The sequence below is a fragment of the Enhydra lutris genome, unplaced genomic scaffold (genome assembly GCF_002288905.1).
Source record: "Enhydra lutris kenyoni isolate GAN:26980312 unplaced genomic scaffold, ASM228890v2 scaffoldscaffold56, whole genome shotgun sequence".
Lineage (NCBI taxonomy): Eukaryota > Metazoa > Chordata > Mammalia > Carnivora > Mustelidae > Enhydra > Enhydra lutris.
Genome location: NW_019154140.1, coordinates 12,017,386 through 12,032,628, shown reverse-complemented (window position 1 = coordinate 12,032,628; position 15,243 = coordinate 12,017,386). Strand labels below are relative to the sequence as shown.

The 15,243-nt window shown below is 53.3% G+C and overlaps 1 protein-coding gene across 2 annotated transcripts; it reads right to left on the bottom strand.

The window, feature by feature from the left end:
- Positions 1-1,329: 1,329 nt before the first annotated feature.
- LOC111157998 (homeobox C6) lies at positions 1,330-14,415 on the bottom strand. Of its 2 annotated transcripts, XM_022519770.1 has the most exons (3): positions 14,379-14,415; positions 3,058-3,403; positions 1,330-2,326 (listed from the first exon to the last, which is right to left on the bottom strand). In XM_022519770.1, exons 2-3 carry the CDS (start codon positions 3,209-3,211, stop codon positions 2,019-2,021), a joined length of 462 nt encoding a protein of 153 aa, XP_022375478.1. In that variant the 5' UTR covers positions 3,212-3,403; positions 14,379-14,415; the 3' UTR covers positions 1,330-2,018. The 2 variants fall into 2 exon arrangements, with proteins under 2 accessions (XP_022375478.1, XP_022375477.1); XM_022519769.1 differs by lacking the exon at positions 14,379-14,415 and having other exon boundaries at positions 3,058-3,782.
- Between the last annotated feature and the right edge of the window lie 828 nt (positions 14,416-15,243).

The following is a 15,243-nucleotide window of genomic DNA, read 5'->3' as shown; positions in this document are numbered from 1 at the left end:
AGGTTTTCAGGGACCTAGATACAGAAGGTCCATAGGAGAGCAATTCCTCAGCTATCTGGAGGCGTGGAAAAGACCTGGCTGGGGGTGGGGGATGGAGGAGGTGGGCAGGGCAGACGCCTGGGCAACCTTCACAGCCTGTGGCCAGGGGCTCCGCAGCCATTCGGCCCCTTTCCGACCCCCCTCCCCTAGCCCCAGGTCTTATTCTTCCCTGCCTGCCTCTCCCCAGGAAATCCCCGCCCCTGCCAGGAGAGGCCCCCTCCTGCCCCCCCGCCCGCGGAGGCGCTGGAGGGGGCGCTGGCGGGGATCTGGAAGGTCTGGAAAACTCTGGCGGATTTTTTTCCCTCCCGGAGACCCCCTCACTACCTCACTCCCTAGGTCCACTCAGGTTTCTCTGGCTGGGCTTCAGGAGAGAAGGCCTGAGCTGGGGCAGGGTTAGGGTCTGGCTGCGCTCCTCACCCGCCGAGTTTTAGAGGCCAAGGAGTAAGGAACCAGACTGCGACTGGGGCTGTGAGGAAGAAGGAATTTTGTCCCAGCCCCGTCAGGAGTCCCAGAGCAGGCTGTTTCCAGGCTTTCTTTTTCGAGATGTCCTTGAATCGCTCAGTCCCTGCGGAAAGGCTCAAATCCCGCGGTCTTCTCTTTTCCTTCGGCTCTCCGCCTCCTCCACGTTTCGTAACAGCCGGCCTGGGCCTGGCGCTGGCTGGGGGCTGCTCGCGCGGCGCCCCTCTCCTCACTCCGGGTAGTGGACGGGGGAGACCCTGGTGCCTGGCGAAGGCTACTTTTCTGGCCCTTGGGGGATCGGGGTTCAGAAGCCGAGGACCCCAGGCTACCACAGGCAGGAAGAAAGGCCTCTGTGGGTTTGGAGACCAATTCGAGCGACCTCAGGCCTCCCCTCCCATACCCGCAACGAGATCCTATGCGGCCTTTTTTTGCGGGGTGAGTGTGTTGCTCCGCTGGGAAGTCCAGAGAGCCCTCCCAGGCCCCTTAGCGCATTCACCAGGAGGACAGGACGGCCCCGGCTCTGCGCCCGGCTCCCGGGAAAGGCGAGCGCAGGGGTCTTGCAGGCGGCGGGAAGACGCGAGAGCGCCCGGAGCTGGCTCCAACTTTCACCCCAGGCCGGCGCACGAGCGAATTAACAGAAATCCCGATATAAACTTTTAAAAATAATATCAGTTTTATTAAATATTCGAGAACGGATCCAGAGGTCGGATTTATACAGGAGGGTAACACAAGGGGGGATTTTTTAATTTATTTTTTTCTCCTACTGGCTAAACAAACGTCATTCACTTTTTTTTCTCTCTTTTTGTAATTTTCCCTCTTTTTTTTTTCCCCTTTTAAGATGGGAGTGGAACACGGACGGTGCTAAACATAAATATAAATACAGAGACCACAAATACAGCTAAAAATATTCACACAGAAACGGTCACAGTTTGTAATATGCCATAATGACCCCCAGGATTCTTTAAATACAATTTGCCTGGGCTGGGCATTTGCTGGGGCAGAGGGGCCGGGTGTGGGGCTGCGGGGAGGCCCTGGGGGTTGCTGTGGGGCCACGACGCGCCCTCCTTGGGCCTCCCGCCCTCCGCGGCTGCCAGGCCGGGCCCTGAGGCCCCGGAGCGGAGGCCCCGGCCCGGGAGCCGGCTCTCTGCGCAGGGGCGGGGGTGGAGGCGCCGAGGGGGTGGGAGGCCAAGTCCTCATTTGGAGGGAAATCTGTGGAGTCTGAAGCGAGGTTCAGGGACGGAGCCCCCAAGGCCTGGGCAGGGGAAAGGGCCTGCAGACGAGCCGAGAACGAGCTAGCGAGGGAGCAAGGAGGAGGAGGCGCGTGGTGAAAGAGAGTTTGTGCGGTGAGGGAGGGGGTCCAGAGTTGACTTTCAGGTCCATATTTGACTCCCTAATTTAGTTTTAGGGAGTCAAAACATATCAATTGTGCCAGTGATAAATATAGAGTGTGTGATTAGGAGGGAATTGGGGGGAGGGTAGCAAGGGAGAAGGAGAGAGAGGGGTGGCAGGGACAGTCCTGGTCACTCTTTCTGCTTCTCCTCTTCTGTCTCTTCCCGCTTTTCCTCTTTTCCGGCCAGGCTGTCGGCCGCGGCCCCTCCGCCGCCCCCTGAAAGCGTGGACGTGAGATTAGATTCTTTTTTCCACTTCATCCGGCGGTTCTGGAACCAGATTTTGATCTGTCGCTCGGTCAGGCAGAGCGCGTTGGCGATCTCGATGCGCCGGCGCCGCGTTAGGTAGCGGTTGAAGTGGAATTCCTTCTCCAGTTCCAGGGTCTGGTACCGCGAGTAGATCTGGCGACCGCGCCTCCGGTCCGCTCCATAGCCGACCCCTAGAGATCCAGGCACAAAACACACTAAAAACAATCAGCGAGGCATCCTCCGTAGACGATTTAGCCTAGCAAAGTCCTGACCCTCCCAACTTGGCCAGCAGCTCACGGGCCCCCTCGGACTAGAGCCTTCTCCCTTTTGCCCTGCCCCACCCCCACTGGGGGTACAGCCAGGATTCCAACTTCATTTAGTCCCCCACCATGTGCTGGTAGGTGAGTGTCCCAAAGAATGGGGGGGGGGGGGCGGCCAAGAACCAGGCAGAAAGCTGTAAGTGTAAAAACTGGTTTTTGAAAAATCCCAAACACTGGGGATGAGGGCCCTATTTCTCAACAACTGGGCTCCCCCACCTCCCCCAAGCACCCTAGCTCCTTGGAAACTTCTCCCCACTTCTCTGTCCCCTACTCTCCCCCCTCCCTTCTCCTCAGCCTGACTCGACTTTGGGGGGCTCCGCCACCTCCTACCCCCTCCCCTCATACACTGCCCTGTTCCTGCCCCCTCAGCTTGCCTTGGAGCCCTCCAACCCGTCAGGGGCCGAGGGGGCCAGGCCCCTGCGAGCAAGCGGGAGGCGAGCAGAGGGGGCAGAAGAGGGGGCCCTGTCTCGGCGTCGGCGAGGAGACGAGCGTGATTGTTTTTATGGGGCCATAAAAAACTCTCTCCGCCCGTTCTTCTAGGGAAGCCGGTCATAAAGCCAGTTCAGTTTATTTAATTTATATCTCGGAGCTGTAAAACTCACCACTGTGCGAATTCATTCGCTGCATCCAGGGGTAAATCTGGATACTGGCTTTCTGGTCCTGGGGCGCAGTCCTGCCCTGCTCAGAACTAAAATCCTGAGCGATTGAGGTCTGTGTGTTATGTCCTAAGGTGTTTTGTCTGCAGTTTGAGAGCATGTCTTTCTCCTGGTAAAAGGAATTAGATCCATAGTCATACGGCCCCCGGCTGGAACTGAACACGACATTTTCCTGTGGCGAATAAAAGGGAGTCGAGTAGATCCGGTTCTGGGCAACGGCTGCTCCATAGGTCGAGAAATGCCTCACTGGATCATAGGCGGTGGAATTGAGGGCGACGTTGGGGAGGACGTCCTGGCCCCCGGCGAGGTGGCAGGATAAGGAAGGGTTAGTGAAGTAGGAATTCATCCCTTTGCCTTTACCTGGTCGGGCTATGATTTCTTTAATATTTATTTCTGTCTCCAGTTTGTACTCGGAACTAGATGGTTATAGGGACGGCTCCAATCCAGGACAGACAAAATGACAAAGTCAGCTGACCCTCTTCCAGCCAATCGCAAGCCAGATGTCAAGAAGGGGGAAAAAAAATCGCTTCTGCTTCTGTTGATTCCCTAGTTGAGACTAAGTGTGTGCTTTGAAAGTAAGACTTGGATTTCTTTTAAAATATATATATATGTTAGGGAACTGATTTGGAGGTGAAGAAGGGTGAATAGGCATTAGCAGGGCCGTGAGGCCCAGGGAAGAAGAGCTGCCCTGCTAGGAAATCTCTCAGCCCCAGCCAACTTTGCTGTGCTGTGCAGAGCCAGGTCTGGAGAAATCCCTCTATTTTCAATCTGATTTCATCTTTTATATCTCCCCCCTTCTAAAATTACATCCTGATTTCTTTATGGGATGAGCTCCCCCCTCCCAGCTCAGGGGGGAATCCCCAGAAAGCCTACAGGAAACCTTAATTTGATCATCCATGGACTGAGTCCTCATCACTAAACCAATATTTTCCCCCAATAACTAAAAAAATCAAAAGTAGGAAGAAACTGCATAAAACATAGTGCTCAGAGGAAGGAAAGTGTGGCTGATAGTCTTAGGTGGAAGGGAGATGTAGGGAGCAAGGAGGTCTAAAGGGGTAAGGATGAGACTTCAGGACACGGTGGCAGAGCTGAAGTGAGCAACGGGGCCATGCATGGGCTTCCTCTTCCTCTCAGCCCCCTTCTGCCTCTCAGAACACCCTTTTTGGGGGAAAATGCTGCAGCATTTTTCCCTAAAAGGGAAAATATAAAAATACAACAGAAAAGAGAGAGAAGGAAGTAAAAGGTGGGAGAGAGAGAGAAAAAGGAAGAAAGAAAGGAAGAAGAAAGAACTCTGAGAGTCTTTCTAGACACATCAACTCCTGTTTATGTTGGTGAGAATTTATGATTTGGAGCCAGCGAGGGCTGGTGGGGTAATTCACATAGGATCCAGGCAGAAAGAGAAGGCTGGTGGAGCTCTGAAGGACAGTTAGCGTCTGGCAGGCTCAAGCCCCTGCACAAGCCCCCAGCCCCCTCCGGACTCTGCCCTGCCAAGGGAGGCATCCCTGGACCTGAGCTCTGAGGCTTGGGAGATTCCAGCAAAGGTCTCCTGGGGAGCTCTCACTCAAGGACCAGCCACACCTGGCTGAGCGGGGCCTCCCAGCAGCCCCTACCCCCATTTTCTCTCCCCTTGGGGCTGAGAAAAAGGAAGAGAAGGTTAGGAAAAGGCAGCTGAGTTCCAGGCTTCTGAGGGAGCTGCAGTGGGTGAAGTGAAACAGCGGAAGGTGTGCAAATGGGGTTTTTCTCCTGATTAATCCAAACTTAATTTGATATCGTGATATAGGCTGAAAATGCTTTGAGCTGACAAAGAGGGGGCAGTGGGGCTAGCGAAGGGAGCAGTGGAAGCTCATATTTCTTCTTCACCATTTTTTGGGGGGGGGGCTAGCTATAACAAGAACCCGGATGTCGCCGGATTTTATGATCTTTTCCTTCTGTGTAACAAAGCGGAGTAATCAATGGGTAGCAATAAAGCCATAAACGGGACTATGCTGGGAAAAAACTCGTTTATTCATCTTCTGTAACGTTAAGGTTTCCCTGGAGTGTCGCTAGGGGGGAAAAATAAAGTTTCGAACCCAAAAGCAGACAGTGTGTAGGAGCTGGTGGAGACAACATGTTAGCTAATACATGAGCTTCTTCGGGGGATTGAAGAGTCTTCCTGCCGGGCAATTTGTGTTGGCTTTTAAAAATACAGCCCCAATCCTTCAGAAAGGAGGGAAATTTGTTGGTATTTAAATGGGTGGGAGAAAGACCCCTATCACTATAAAGGTTCCCCCTCTCGGACCATACTTTCTTCTGCTCAAGGAGATAAAAGTGAAAGGGTAAAGGAGGGTTCCAAATTAAGAAAGAAATCTGGAGATGAGCTGTCTGGTTTGGGGTAACATGGCAGGTACCTAAACACAGACACCAGCATGACTTGCTTTTTGCTCTAGAATCCAGCTGTCCTCCAATTCATGGCATGCCTGGACAGAGGTTTTCAACAGCTGGCTGGGGCTCCAGGCCCCCTGGAGGGCAAGAGGTAGATCGAGAAAGAACTGGGGGTTGGGGGGGGAGACCCAGGGGGCTGAGCTAAGAAACAAGTCAGCGCACCCCTGGACACAAGCAGCCGCTCTCAGAGTTCCCAGCCTCATTTCTGCCCTAAGGGTAGCAGTGTAACACATAGAACAGGCCAGAAGAGAGAGTAAATTCCCTCCACCCCCCCCATTTCAGAGAGATTGCTAGAGGGATAAATCATGTCAGTGATATTTCCTTCAAGATATTAAATTGTTGCAATGTACAACAAATTGAATGATGGAAGATAGGATGTCTTAATGAGCTTTCACTTTCAATGAGTGTTGATTTTCTATGTATTTTTAAATCTCTTTTATGAGGGGTGGGAGAAGGAAGGACCTTGGGAGAAAGAAGGGGCTCCCCCCAGCAAGGATGCCTGGGTTTCCTTGAGCCCCCCTAAACAAAGTCTGGAGGGGAAAGGGGCCCTAAAGTTGGGGATAGTCTCCTTTGGGTCCTGAAAGTAGTGGGCGCGGGGGTGGGCGACCTGAGGAGCAGAATGTAAGTCTCAGCCCCGGAAAGTTAAGTGTTTTATTACGTCCCTAAACAGAGGGCAGAGACTGAAAGGTCTCGCCGACTTATAATGAACAGAAACCAGCTGCTGAGGGGAAAAGGCAGAAATGCTGGAAGGGGGAGAGAAGGGGAAGCAGAAATACAAATAAATCCACTGCTTAAAGATTTTCGGCAAAATTAATTTCCAACATACTCTCCCCCATCACCTTCCATTCCTGAAAAAAGAAGCCTCCTTCTTTCAGTCAGATCTTTAATTATGCAGCTGAAATTGCTGGAAGGATTCGCTCCAAGGGGGGAGAGCACGTCAGATGAGCCCGATCTTCCCTCCACTGGATTATATTTTCCTCTTCTCATTTTATGTTAATTTTATTTTTTGGGCGAAACAACGAGTGTCAATGGGGGGATAGCTGGGACTTGGGTTTTTCTAAATATATTTATATTTTCCTGTTAAATTTGTCTGAAAACAATTATGGAAACTCATCAGCAGAAGCAAGAACAGATGTTTTATTAAAACTGCAGTTGAGCTCTGTAAATATGCACAAGTCCTAGGAAGGGGGGGACTTGTTCTTTGTTTCTATAAAACAAGCCTAGAGCAGTCAGAGAAACAACCCTATCAGGCCTGCAGGTCTCCGAGTCGCTCTGCCCCTTGGGCCTCCGGAATCAGGCATTCCGAGGGGGTTTGGCGGCAAGAGCAGATTTTCGCTTTCGGAGCTGTAATTAGGGGATTCGAAAACAGAATTCAGAAAAACACAGAAAAGGAATAAAGGGGGAAAGTTGCCTCTTGCTGCTCCAGTCCCCCCATGTCCCCAGTCCAAAACACATGCTTCTCATGAACGCTAATTATAGGAGAGGAACTTACTGCAGGCGCCATGGGCCTGCATGAGGGCAGTCCCTGGCCAGGAGTCCCCAAGGCTAAGGGGTGCTTTGGAGGCTGGGCACTTGAAGGTTTACTCAGAATGAGTAAAGCACGCTTGCCCCAGCCTTAACCTGCTCCAGGCCAGGGGCTGGGAGCCTGTGCAGCTCTCATTTGGGGAGAGGGTGGATGTGACTGAACTCTGGCTGGGAAGGGGTTCCTGGGCAGGCCTCCTCTTGCCTGCCTTTGCTTTCCACTTTGCTCTAGGAAATATATTAATTTCTTGGGGAAGGGTATCTGAAGTGAGAGGGCTGAGATCTGGAATATTTATTGGGGGACAATCTTTTCTAGGGGTCCTAGTTAGTTTGTGTTCTGCCAATCTTCTCTCTTTTCCTAGATTCCCCCAACTCTGCACGGACGTCTGTGACCCACCCAGCCTTGCACACAGATACACGCTCCATTTCTGGCTGCCGGCGCCACCAACCACAGCTCGGCGCCTCCGGAGGCTGCTCAAGGACCTGGACACGGGAGCCGCAGGACTCAGCGCTCGGCCTGGGCGCTTGGCTGCCCGGCAGCCACTGCAGCTGCCCCACTCACCCCTGCCAGTTCTTGATTTCAAGAGCAGGGGGAGAGCGGTAGCCCCACCAGCCCCTTTTGTGCCACTGGGCAAAGGCTGAAATCCCTCTTGCAGTTTCAATAATTGTTCAGCTCACCTTACAATCCCACTGTTTGGTTAAGGTTTTGCTGTTCTAGGGCGACTGCTCAGTTGGCCCGACTGGCTTATGATTAGAATTTTTTAACTTAAAAATTAAAAAATAAATCCTACTCCAAACGCCCAGTGTTTTGTGTAGGAGTTCCTTTGATCACCATAGAATCCAGAGGCAAAGGATTGCAAAGAGAGTTTCCAAGTCCACCAGAGAACCTGAATGCGGGGAACTGGGACTGCCTGGGGACACCAAAGCATGGCTCACCCAAGGAGCCTCCAGTTTCTTATAGATACGGTGTGGGAAGTTGTCTGAGCACATACCTCCCCATACACACATTGCATTCCAAAACAGAATGTTCCTCCTCCTTTCAAAGTTCAGGCATGGAGACACTTGGAGAAAGGTGAAATTTGACACATCCAACCCGGAAATGGATCCCATTTGGGGGTGCTTATATTCTGGGGATAGGGCCCAGGCTGGCCAGCTGAATGGGGTTGGGGCTCAGCAGGGAGGGGGGAAGGAGGACGAGGCCAGATGGGGCATGTCAAGCGCCTGAGAACTGCCCCCAAACACCCAAACACCTCTGAGGCCTGGGCTGGCAAATTCTCTCTTTAGCTAAGAGGTTGAGAGGCTACCCAAGCTGTTTTTGCTTTATTTGCAATTAAACAGAGAAGAAAGGTGCATGGTGAGGCTCTGCTCACTCCCCTCATATCTTCTCTCCTCCCTCTCTCTTTCCAGACTTCTGCCTGACCTTTCTTTACCATCACTCCAGTTGATGCTATTACCACCAGCGGACACAAACTCCCACAATGGCATTTGATTAGCTTCTCAATTCACTTCACTAACTGAAGGTTAAAAAGTAAAATAGATCCCAAGCATTTCTGTCCCACCATCCCACTCAGCCCTGAGATCCTTTGGGCTCATCTCTGGAAGAAATCATTTCTGGCTTTTGGAGACCTGGCCCGTAAGCATCCCACCTCTGTCCCAAACAGCTGAATATCAGCTGAGGAGAGGCCATGCAAGAGAGCCTTTGGACAGAGTATCTCACCCCCACTGGAAATGGGGAGGGAAACTCAGATGCCGAGTGACATTTCAGGGAGGAAAAGCAAGTGGCCCTGGTTGGCCCAGGAGGAAAAAACTGAAAATCTAAAATAATTAGAATATTTTTGGCCCCCAAAATGGGGCCAAAGGAACCCCAGCTTCCTGGCTTTTCTTTTACCCCTCCACACTAAGCACTGCTTGGCCCTACTTTGGAGGTTTAAGAGAATTATAAAATTCAAGAGCAGGGCATTTATGACGTCACAGCGAGTTGCCATGAGGGAATTGTAAATGTCATATTAAGTCATATACAGTAGGAGTTTGGGGTGGGGTGCCCTGCCTCTCCTCACACTTTTTCCTTTCCTGTTTCTTTCCCTAGCCTAAGTTCTCCCCCTTGAAAATAAAATGTTATTATGTTCTGGAACAATAAGCCAACAATGAAACACCACCTTCATTTCCCTATAAATAATTTCATCCTTTATTGTTTGCAGATCTGAGAGAACCATTTAATCTGCACTGGCGAAAAGAGAGAGAAAGAGAGAGACGGGGAGGGGGGAATTAATTTCAGAAACAAGAATATTACTTACTTCGATGATACTCTTTTAGATTTGATAGCCAGGAGCAAAATTAGAGGCGAACAGCGGCCTGTTCGACTCTACACCTGGCGGGATTGGAGATTTATAGGATCTTTAGCGAAGGGGCAATTTAATTTTGTAGGATTTGCTTAAATTCACTGCTATTTTGGGGGGCTGAGGAGAAGGGAGGGCGAGGGGAGAACGACATGCTTTATCTAGTTTTATGAATCTGCCAACATTACTCTGATTTAAAACCCAACAACCTGTGTCTCAGGGAAAACTCCTGCAGAAAGGAGTGGAGGAGTAGGGTGAGGGGGACTCAGCTTTCTCAATGATTGTGGCCCCCTTAAGCAAGCAGTTGCCAGGGGGAAGGAAGAAAAGCCCGAGGCAAGGGGAGGGCAGCTCTAAGTCTCTCTACCACCCAGACACCCGGAGGTTTATGGTGTCCCCATAATTCCCCCAACCCCATAAACAGCTGCCCTACTTTAGGACAATTTCTGCTTCCTCCCCTGGGAAAAGGAGAGTGAAGGACGAGGTAATGGCGGGCGCAGGGTGCCGGAAAGGGGAGGGAGCACAGGAGAGCGCCGCACTTTGTTCTCCTGGGTGAGTTTGCTGGTTTGGCGGGTTTCTGACGCAGGGTGGCAGCAGACAAAACAAGTAAACAACTCACAGACACAATAAACAGGGGCGGCCGCAGCCGCCGTGGCAGAGGCCGTGGGCTGGGTGAGGAGCACAATTTGGGGGTAATGTCACCCCAGCACCCGGGCATGGCCCAGGTCCAAAAGCCCCAGGCTGCCCCCAGTGCCCGCGGGAAAAGCTGGAAGAAAGCTGCACGTCCCGGCACCCGCAGCGTGTCTGGACAGGAAAGTCTTTGGAGGAACCTGATTTTCTAGGGAGTTGAGGAAAACCCCAGGAGCCCCTTTCCTGTCCTTACTTTCTTTCAGGAGCGGTTCAAGGACATGTACACTCTCCCCTGCTCTGGCTTTCCGTGGCCCCGGATGGGAGAAAGACTAGGAAGGGAGGCTGGGAATTCCCAGCCCTGGCTCACATTTAGGGTTCCAGGCCCACAGGCAGCTAGACCCAGCTTCTTCTTCGGTCCTGCCTGTCAGCTTTCTCCCCAGCTTCTTCGGTAGTAGAGAGAATTAAAACGAAGTCATACCAGTAACCAGATCTGGGTAGTTGGCAAGCCTAGAGAGCCCCTAATCGGCCCCACAGAGGATGACGAAGGCAAAGCTGGGCTACGTGGTGAGCAGGGCCCGGAGCTGGGGATAGATATTCACCACACCCCTACCCACTTTGTCTCGCCTTCTCCACCAGCCTCTTCAAACAGCTGCCTCAGACCACAGGCCAGAGGCCACCTTATTAACCACTCAGATCTCCTTCACTGTCCCAGCAAGGCAGCAAGCACCAGGCCTAGCCAACTGCTCAGAACTGCTCAAAGGTCCACCTTACCCACAAAAAGAGTTTCCCACAAAACTCACTTTCAACACCACAGTGTACCCCTGGTAAACAGCCTCTGAGCTGGGGAAGTCTAGGGGGGAGGTGTGGAGAGAAAGTAGAAGGGATTCAATATTTCCCCAGCCCAGCTGGCTGGACAGTAAAGGCAATAAGATCTTGAGAAAGACTTTGTGGCATCAGTCGGTTCCTGGAACCCGCGTAGTCCGATTTCAGCACGCACACGTTTGCAGGAGAGCATGCACAGAGCGCCTTCTTGGTGCACCGAGTGCCTCCTTGAGCCCAATTCCATCTAACAAAATTTTGCATGCACATAAAACGGTGTTTGAGCGAGTACAAGCATGGTAATATACACTTAACCACCGAGGAAATCCGAGTCTGTATATATTCATGCATTAGTCGGAGTCTGTACATTTGAGCCCGTATATAATAAGTGTATAAAGCTACCAAGGCTGGTTTTGGAACACAACAGCCAACCCAACAAGGCCGCCTTCTCCAAACAAGAGCGCATTCTTCGTAGGGATCACAACTGTCAGACCAGGGAGAGAAAGGGCTTGCTCTGCCCATTTTCTCCTTAGCTAGGAACTGGCGTGCGGAATACAGTCCGTGGCAGGACTGACAAAGCCTGTAAGGGGCAGGGCCGAGGTGCCCAAAGAGTGGACTCAGAGGGGAACCCTGAGAGCCCTGAGCTCCAGGGAGTATTGCCAGAACCCCACGGACACATTCGGTGCATCTGCCCAGATTTAGCCCTGGGCGTGCAGAGTCCCAAGGCCAGATTCTATTCTCAGCTGCCCTGGCTATTATTAGATACACATGCCAGAGCTACCCTGCACTGAGGACCACGTTTACAGAGACATTGGCCTACAAGGAGGCTGAGGGTTGCCCCTGGTGGCCCCTCTTGTGCTTCTAATTGAGCACCAGAGTGGGAGAGGAAGACGGGAATGAAAATCGAAAGTAAGGAAGGAAGGAAAGGGCTGGCGTTGGGGGCTGGATGTATCCCCTGGCCAGGCTAGAAAACTGGAAAACCAGGATCAGTCACTGCTGCTGTACTTTCTCCGCACCCCTCTGTCTCATGAGGAGGATCTAGGGGGTGAAGGACGTGGGGGCCTGCAGGACCCTAGCCAGAAAGGGACAGAAAATCAATTGATAAAAATATAAGAACACCTCAGGATGGTGCCGTTATCCCGTCACTCATGAACAGAGCACCCTGAAATCTCGCAGGCAGTATATCTGTTTAGATCCCTGGAGGCCGAGATAAATACTGGAGCCTTCCCCAGGCCCACCCCTCCGAAGGGAGGGGCCCCCTCTAATATTCCAGGTGAATACCCACTGTCCTGAGTGGCCTTCTCCGGAAACTCTTTCGGGGGAGGACGAACAAAGGAGACTTGTCCCCCCCACCCCCAACCAAGTCAGTGCGGCCATCTGCAGGGCCGGGGTGGCGGGGTGGGTGGCAGACAACTGGGGGGGGGCAGACAAAATACAGGCGAAAGAGAAATAGAGACCTCACCGGTCGGCGGTTCCCACAAAACGCCAGGAGAAAGGCTCCCATTTTCAGGCCTCCGGGGGCCCCTCCACTGGCCCACTGCACTCCCCTTGCCTTTCTCAGGTCGCACAGACTCGAGGTCTTGGCGGGCCGCAGCTTGGCTACCCGGGGCGTCAGACCCTGGGCTGCGCTGGAGCTGCGGGAGAGCGCGCGGCAGCCTGAGTAGGCGGCGGGCTGGGCCCATTTGGGGAGAGCCAAGCGCTTTTCTCGATCGTAAACAAGGAACGCGAAATTAGCCCCTCGGCAGACGCCTCTGCCGACACACAAGTCCTATTGGGGGGGGGGGAGTGGAAGGGGGAGAGAAAATGCCATTTCTTCCCCCGGGAGAATACCTCAGAGGCCTTTATGTCGGATATGAAACGGGAATTTTGGGGGGGCAGGAGAGGAAGGGAAGGGGATTGTGGGGGAGGGGAGAGAAGATTCACCATCAACTCGGACCCAATGGGGTTTGATTTGAACGCAGTCGAATTACGTTTTTGAGAATTTGATAAAAACAGGTTCTCCCTCCCAACCCTCCAACCCCGACCCCCAGGCGACGGGTCAGGGTTTAAACAGGAAATCGAGGAGCGTTCCCCTCCCCCACTCGGGCTTGGCGGAGAAGCCCAGTCGCGCCTCCAGAGAGGATTGGAGGTGGGGGGCAGCTCTTAGCTCGGATTGAAGGTGAGTCTGGCCCCCAGACTCTCAGACCTCTCCAGGAGTATGCTCTCCCCTCCCCCAGCTCTGGGGTGTGTCTGCCTGGGTGTGTAAGCGCTTGTTGTGTGCATCGCCCTTTACAAACAGAAGCTCACACATATAGGGGCCGCCTCGGACCCAGGCCAGGGAGCAGGGCGGGGTCATATATCAAACTGCAACACATTCAGGGCCACGTACATTTGGAAGAAATTAAGCCACTGTGTTATGAAACCATATGTGTCGGGTTAAGACCATACAACACGCCATTAGCACCAATTATTAGGAAGATCCCGAGCGCCCAGGACCCTCCGGGACGCCTGATTCTGACGTCCCTACCCCAGTAGCCAGCCGCGCCTTGAGTCCTCACTGCCTCCACTCACCCAAGAGGCCCCGCCAGCGAGGCCTGGGCCTCTCCCCAGCCAGCCTGGGGCCTCCCCAATTCCCACCTCCGCCTCCGACGAGGCAGATCCTAGCTCAGAGCGGCCAGGCGAGGCGGGTGAAGCAGCCCAGTGGGTATCCCGGGTACAGTAGCCGCGGCTGGGGGTGGGGGACTCTGGGCCGGTGAGAGAAGGCAGATTGGCCCCTTTTCTCCAAGCACAAGATGGCTTTTGAGTACCGCGTCCCCCACCCCCACTCATCCACCCGCAGTGCTGGGCACCTCCCATCTTTCCGTCCGCTCGAGTGGGGGCGGGAGCTGGGGGTGGGCAGACGCACTCTCCTCTGCTGACGCGCACCAGCCAACAGCCTCCCCCCTAATTGCCAATTAACAGGCCCCGCCGCCCGCCTAGCTGCGCTCTCTTCCTGCTCAGCCGCCCGGCTCTGGGCCCGCACTGCGCATGTGTGAGCTCTCGCGGTGGCGCTCTCTGGGAGGGAGGGGGCTGCGGGCAAGGAGGGGGCTCTGGAAAGTTTGTTTGGGGGTTGGGGGGCTGACTTTGCTCAGGGGGCAATGGTTACAGCCTATAATTTTCTCTCCTGCCCTGGAGTTTGAGCTTCCGGGCCCCCTCCGTCCCAGTCCCATTAGCCAAGAGGCCACAGATCTCTTAATAGGTAAGGACAGGGTGGGCATCAGGCAGCGCATCAGCGTACTAGACCCCGGCCTTGAGCCCCACAGGCGCAGTCCTCTTACCCCCCGACCCCCAACTTCGGCGCACAGTGACATCAGGACAACACTCTTCCCACACTACCGTATTACAGCTTAACCCAATCCTCCCCCCCACGCCCACTTTTTCTCCCCTTAATTCCCCACACGCCCACCCTCTCGCCAGCCCCCCTCTCCTCTCTAACCAAGACAAGCCGCTGCTGTCCTTATCTTGAAACCGCCACCCAGCTACGGACCATTAGTTACATATTTGAACCAATAAGGAAACACTTACCGGGCGCTGCTGTCACTCTCCCTCTCCCTCTCTCTCTCTGCCTCTCTCTCTCTCCCACTCTCTCTTTCTCGTCTTCCCTTATTCTGTGCCGCTGCCGAGCCTGTCTCAGCTTCACACACACATATACACTTTATATAAATTTAAAAATAAAAAAGAATAATCCCAATGATCAAAAAGCCAAATAAAATTAAGGAGAGTTGCAAGAAAGGGGCAGGAGGGAGAGGCTGGGAGAGGGGAGGGGCGGAGGCATCTCAGCTCCCTATCTCAACTCCTGCTCCCGCATTCCTCCTGCCCCTTGGGGGGCTAAAGGATCGGAAGGGAGAGAGGGGTGTCCTCAACTCCTGCCCCTTCCCCCACATCCCCCCTCCCCAGGTGCCCCCAGCTTCCGGCAACTCCACCTGGGAGGAAAAAAATTAAATGGGGGGAGAAAATAATTATTAATCAGATTAATTAAAAAAAAATACTGGTAATGAAGGGAGCGCCCAGCGCAGGTTTCCCTGGCAATGGTTAGGCTCTTACAGGGAGGACTGTTCTGCGGAGCGCTCCGAACGGACAAACCACAATAAAAAGTTCACGTTCATGGATGGAATCCACATGACTTCTTGTGGCCAATCCAACTTGTGAGTCGATCGTAAACTTTTATTACTCAGCTGTAAATTTTCTGCAAACAACCGGGAATGCGATGCATTTGTGTAGCGTGTGCAAATGGGCGCCGCGGTCGCCATGTTTACCCAATTCTCTCGGAGAGGGAGCATCCCCCGACCCCCACCCCACCCTCGCCCACCGCCCACTCCCAACGGGCCAGGCTGCTCCAAGCTAGCTCAGAAAGGGCAAAGGGGGAACGCAAGAGGAGGAAAGGAAGGAT

Excerpts from the sequence above, each read along its gene's own strand:
- LOC111157998 (XM_022519769.1), bottom strand. The coding sequence starts at position 3,457 with ATGAATTCCTACTTCACTAACCCTTCCTTATCCTGCCACCTCGCCGGG. Across the intron at positions 2,327-3,057 it reads GCGAATGAATTCGCACAGTG|GGGTCGGCTATGGAGCGGAC; the intron begins GTGAGTTTTACA and ends CTGGATCTCTAG.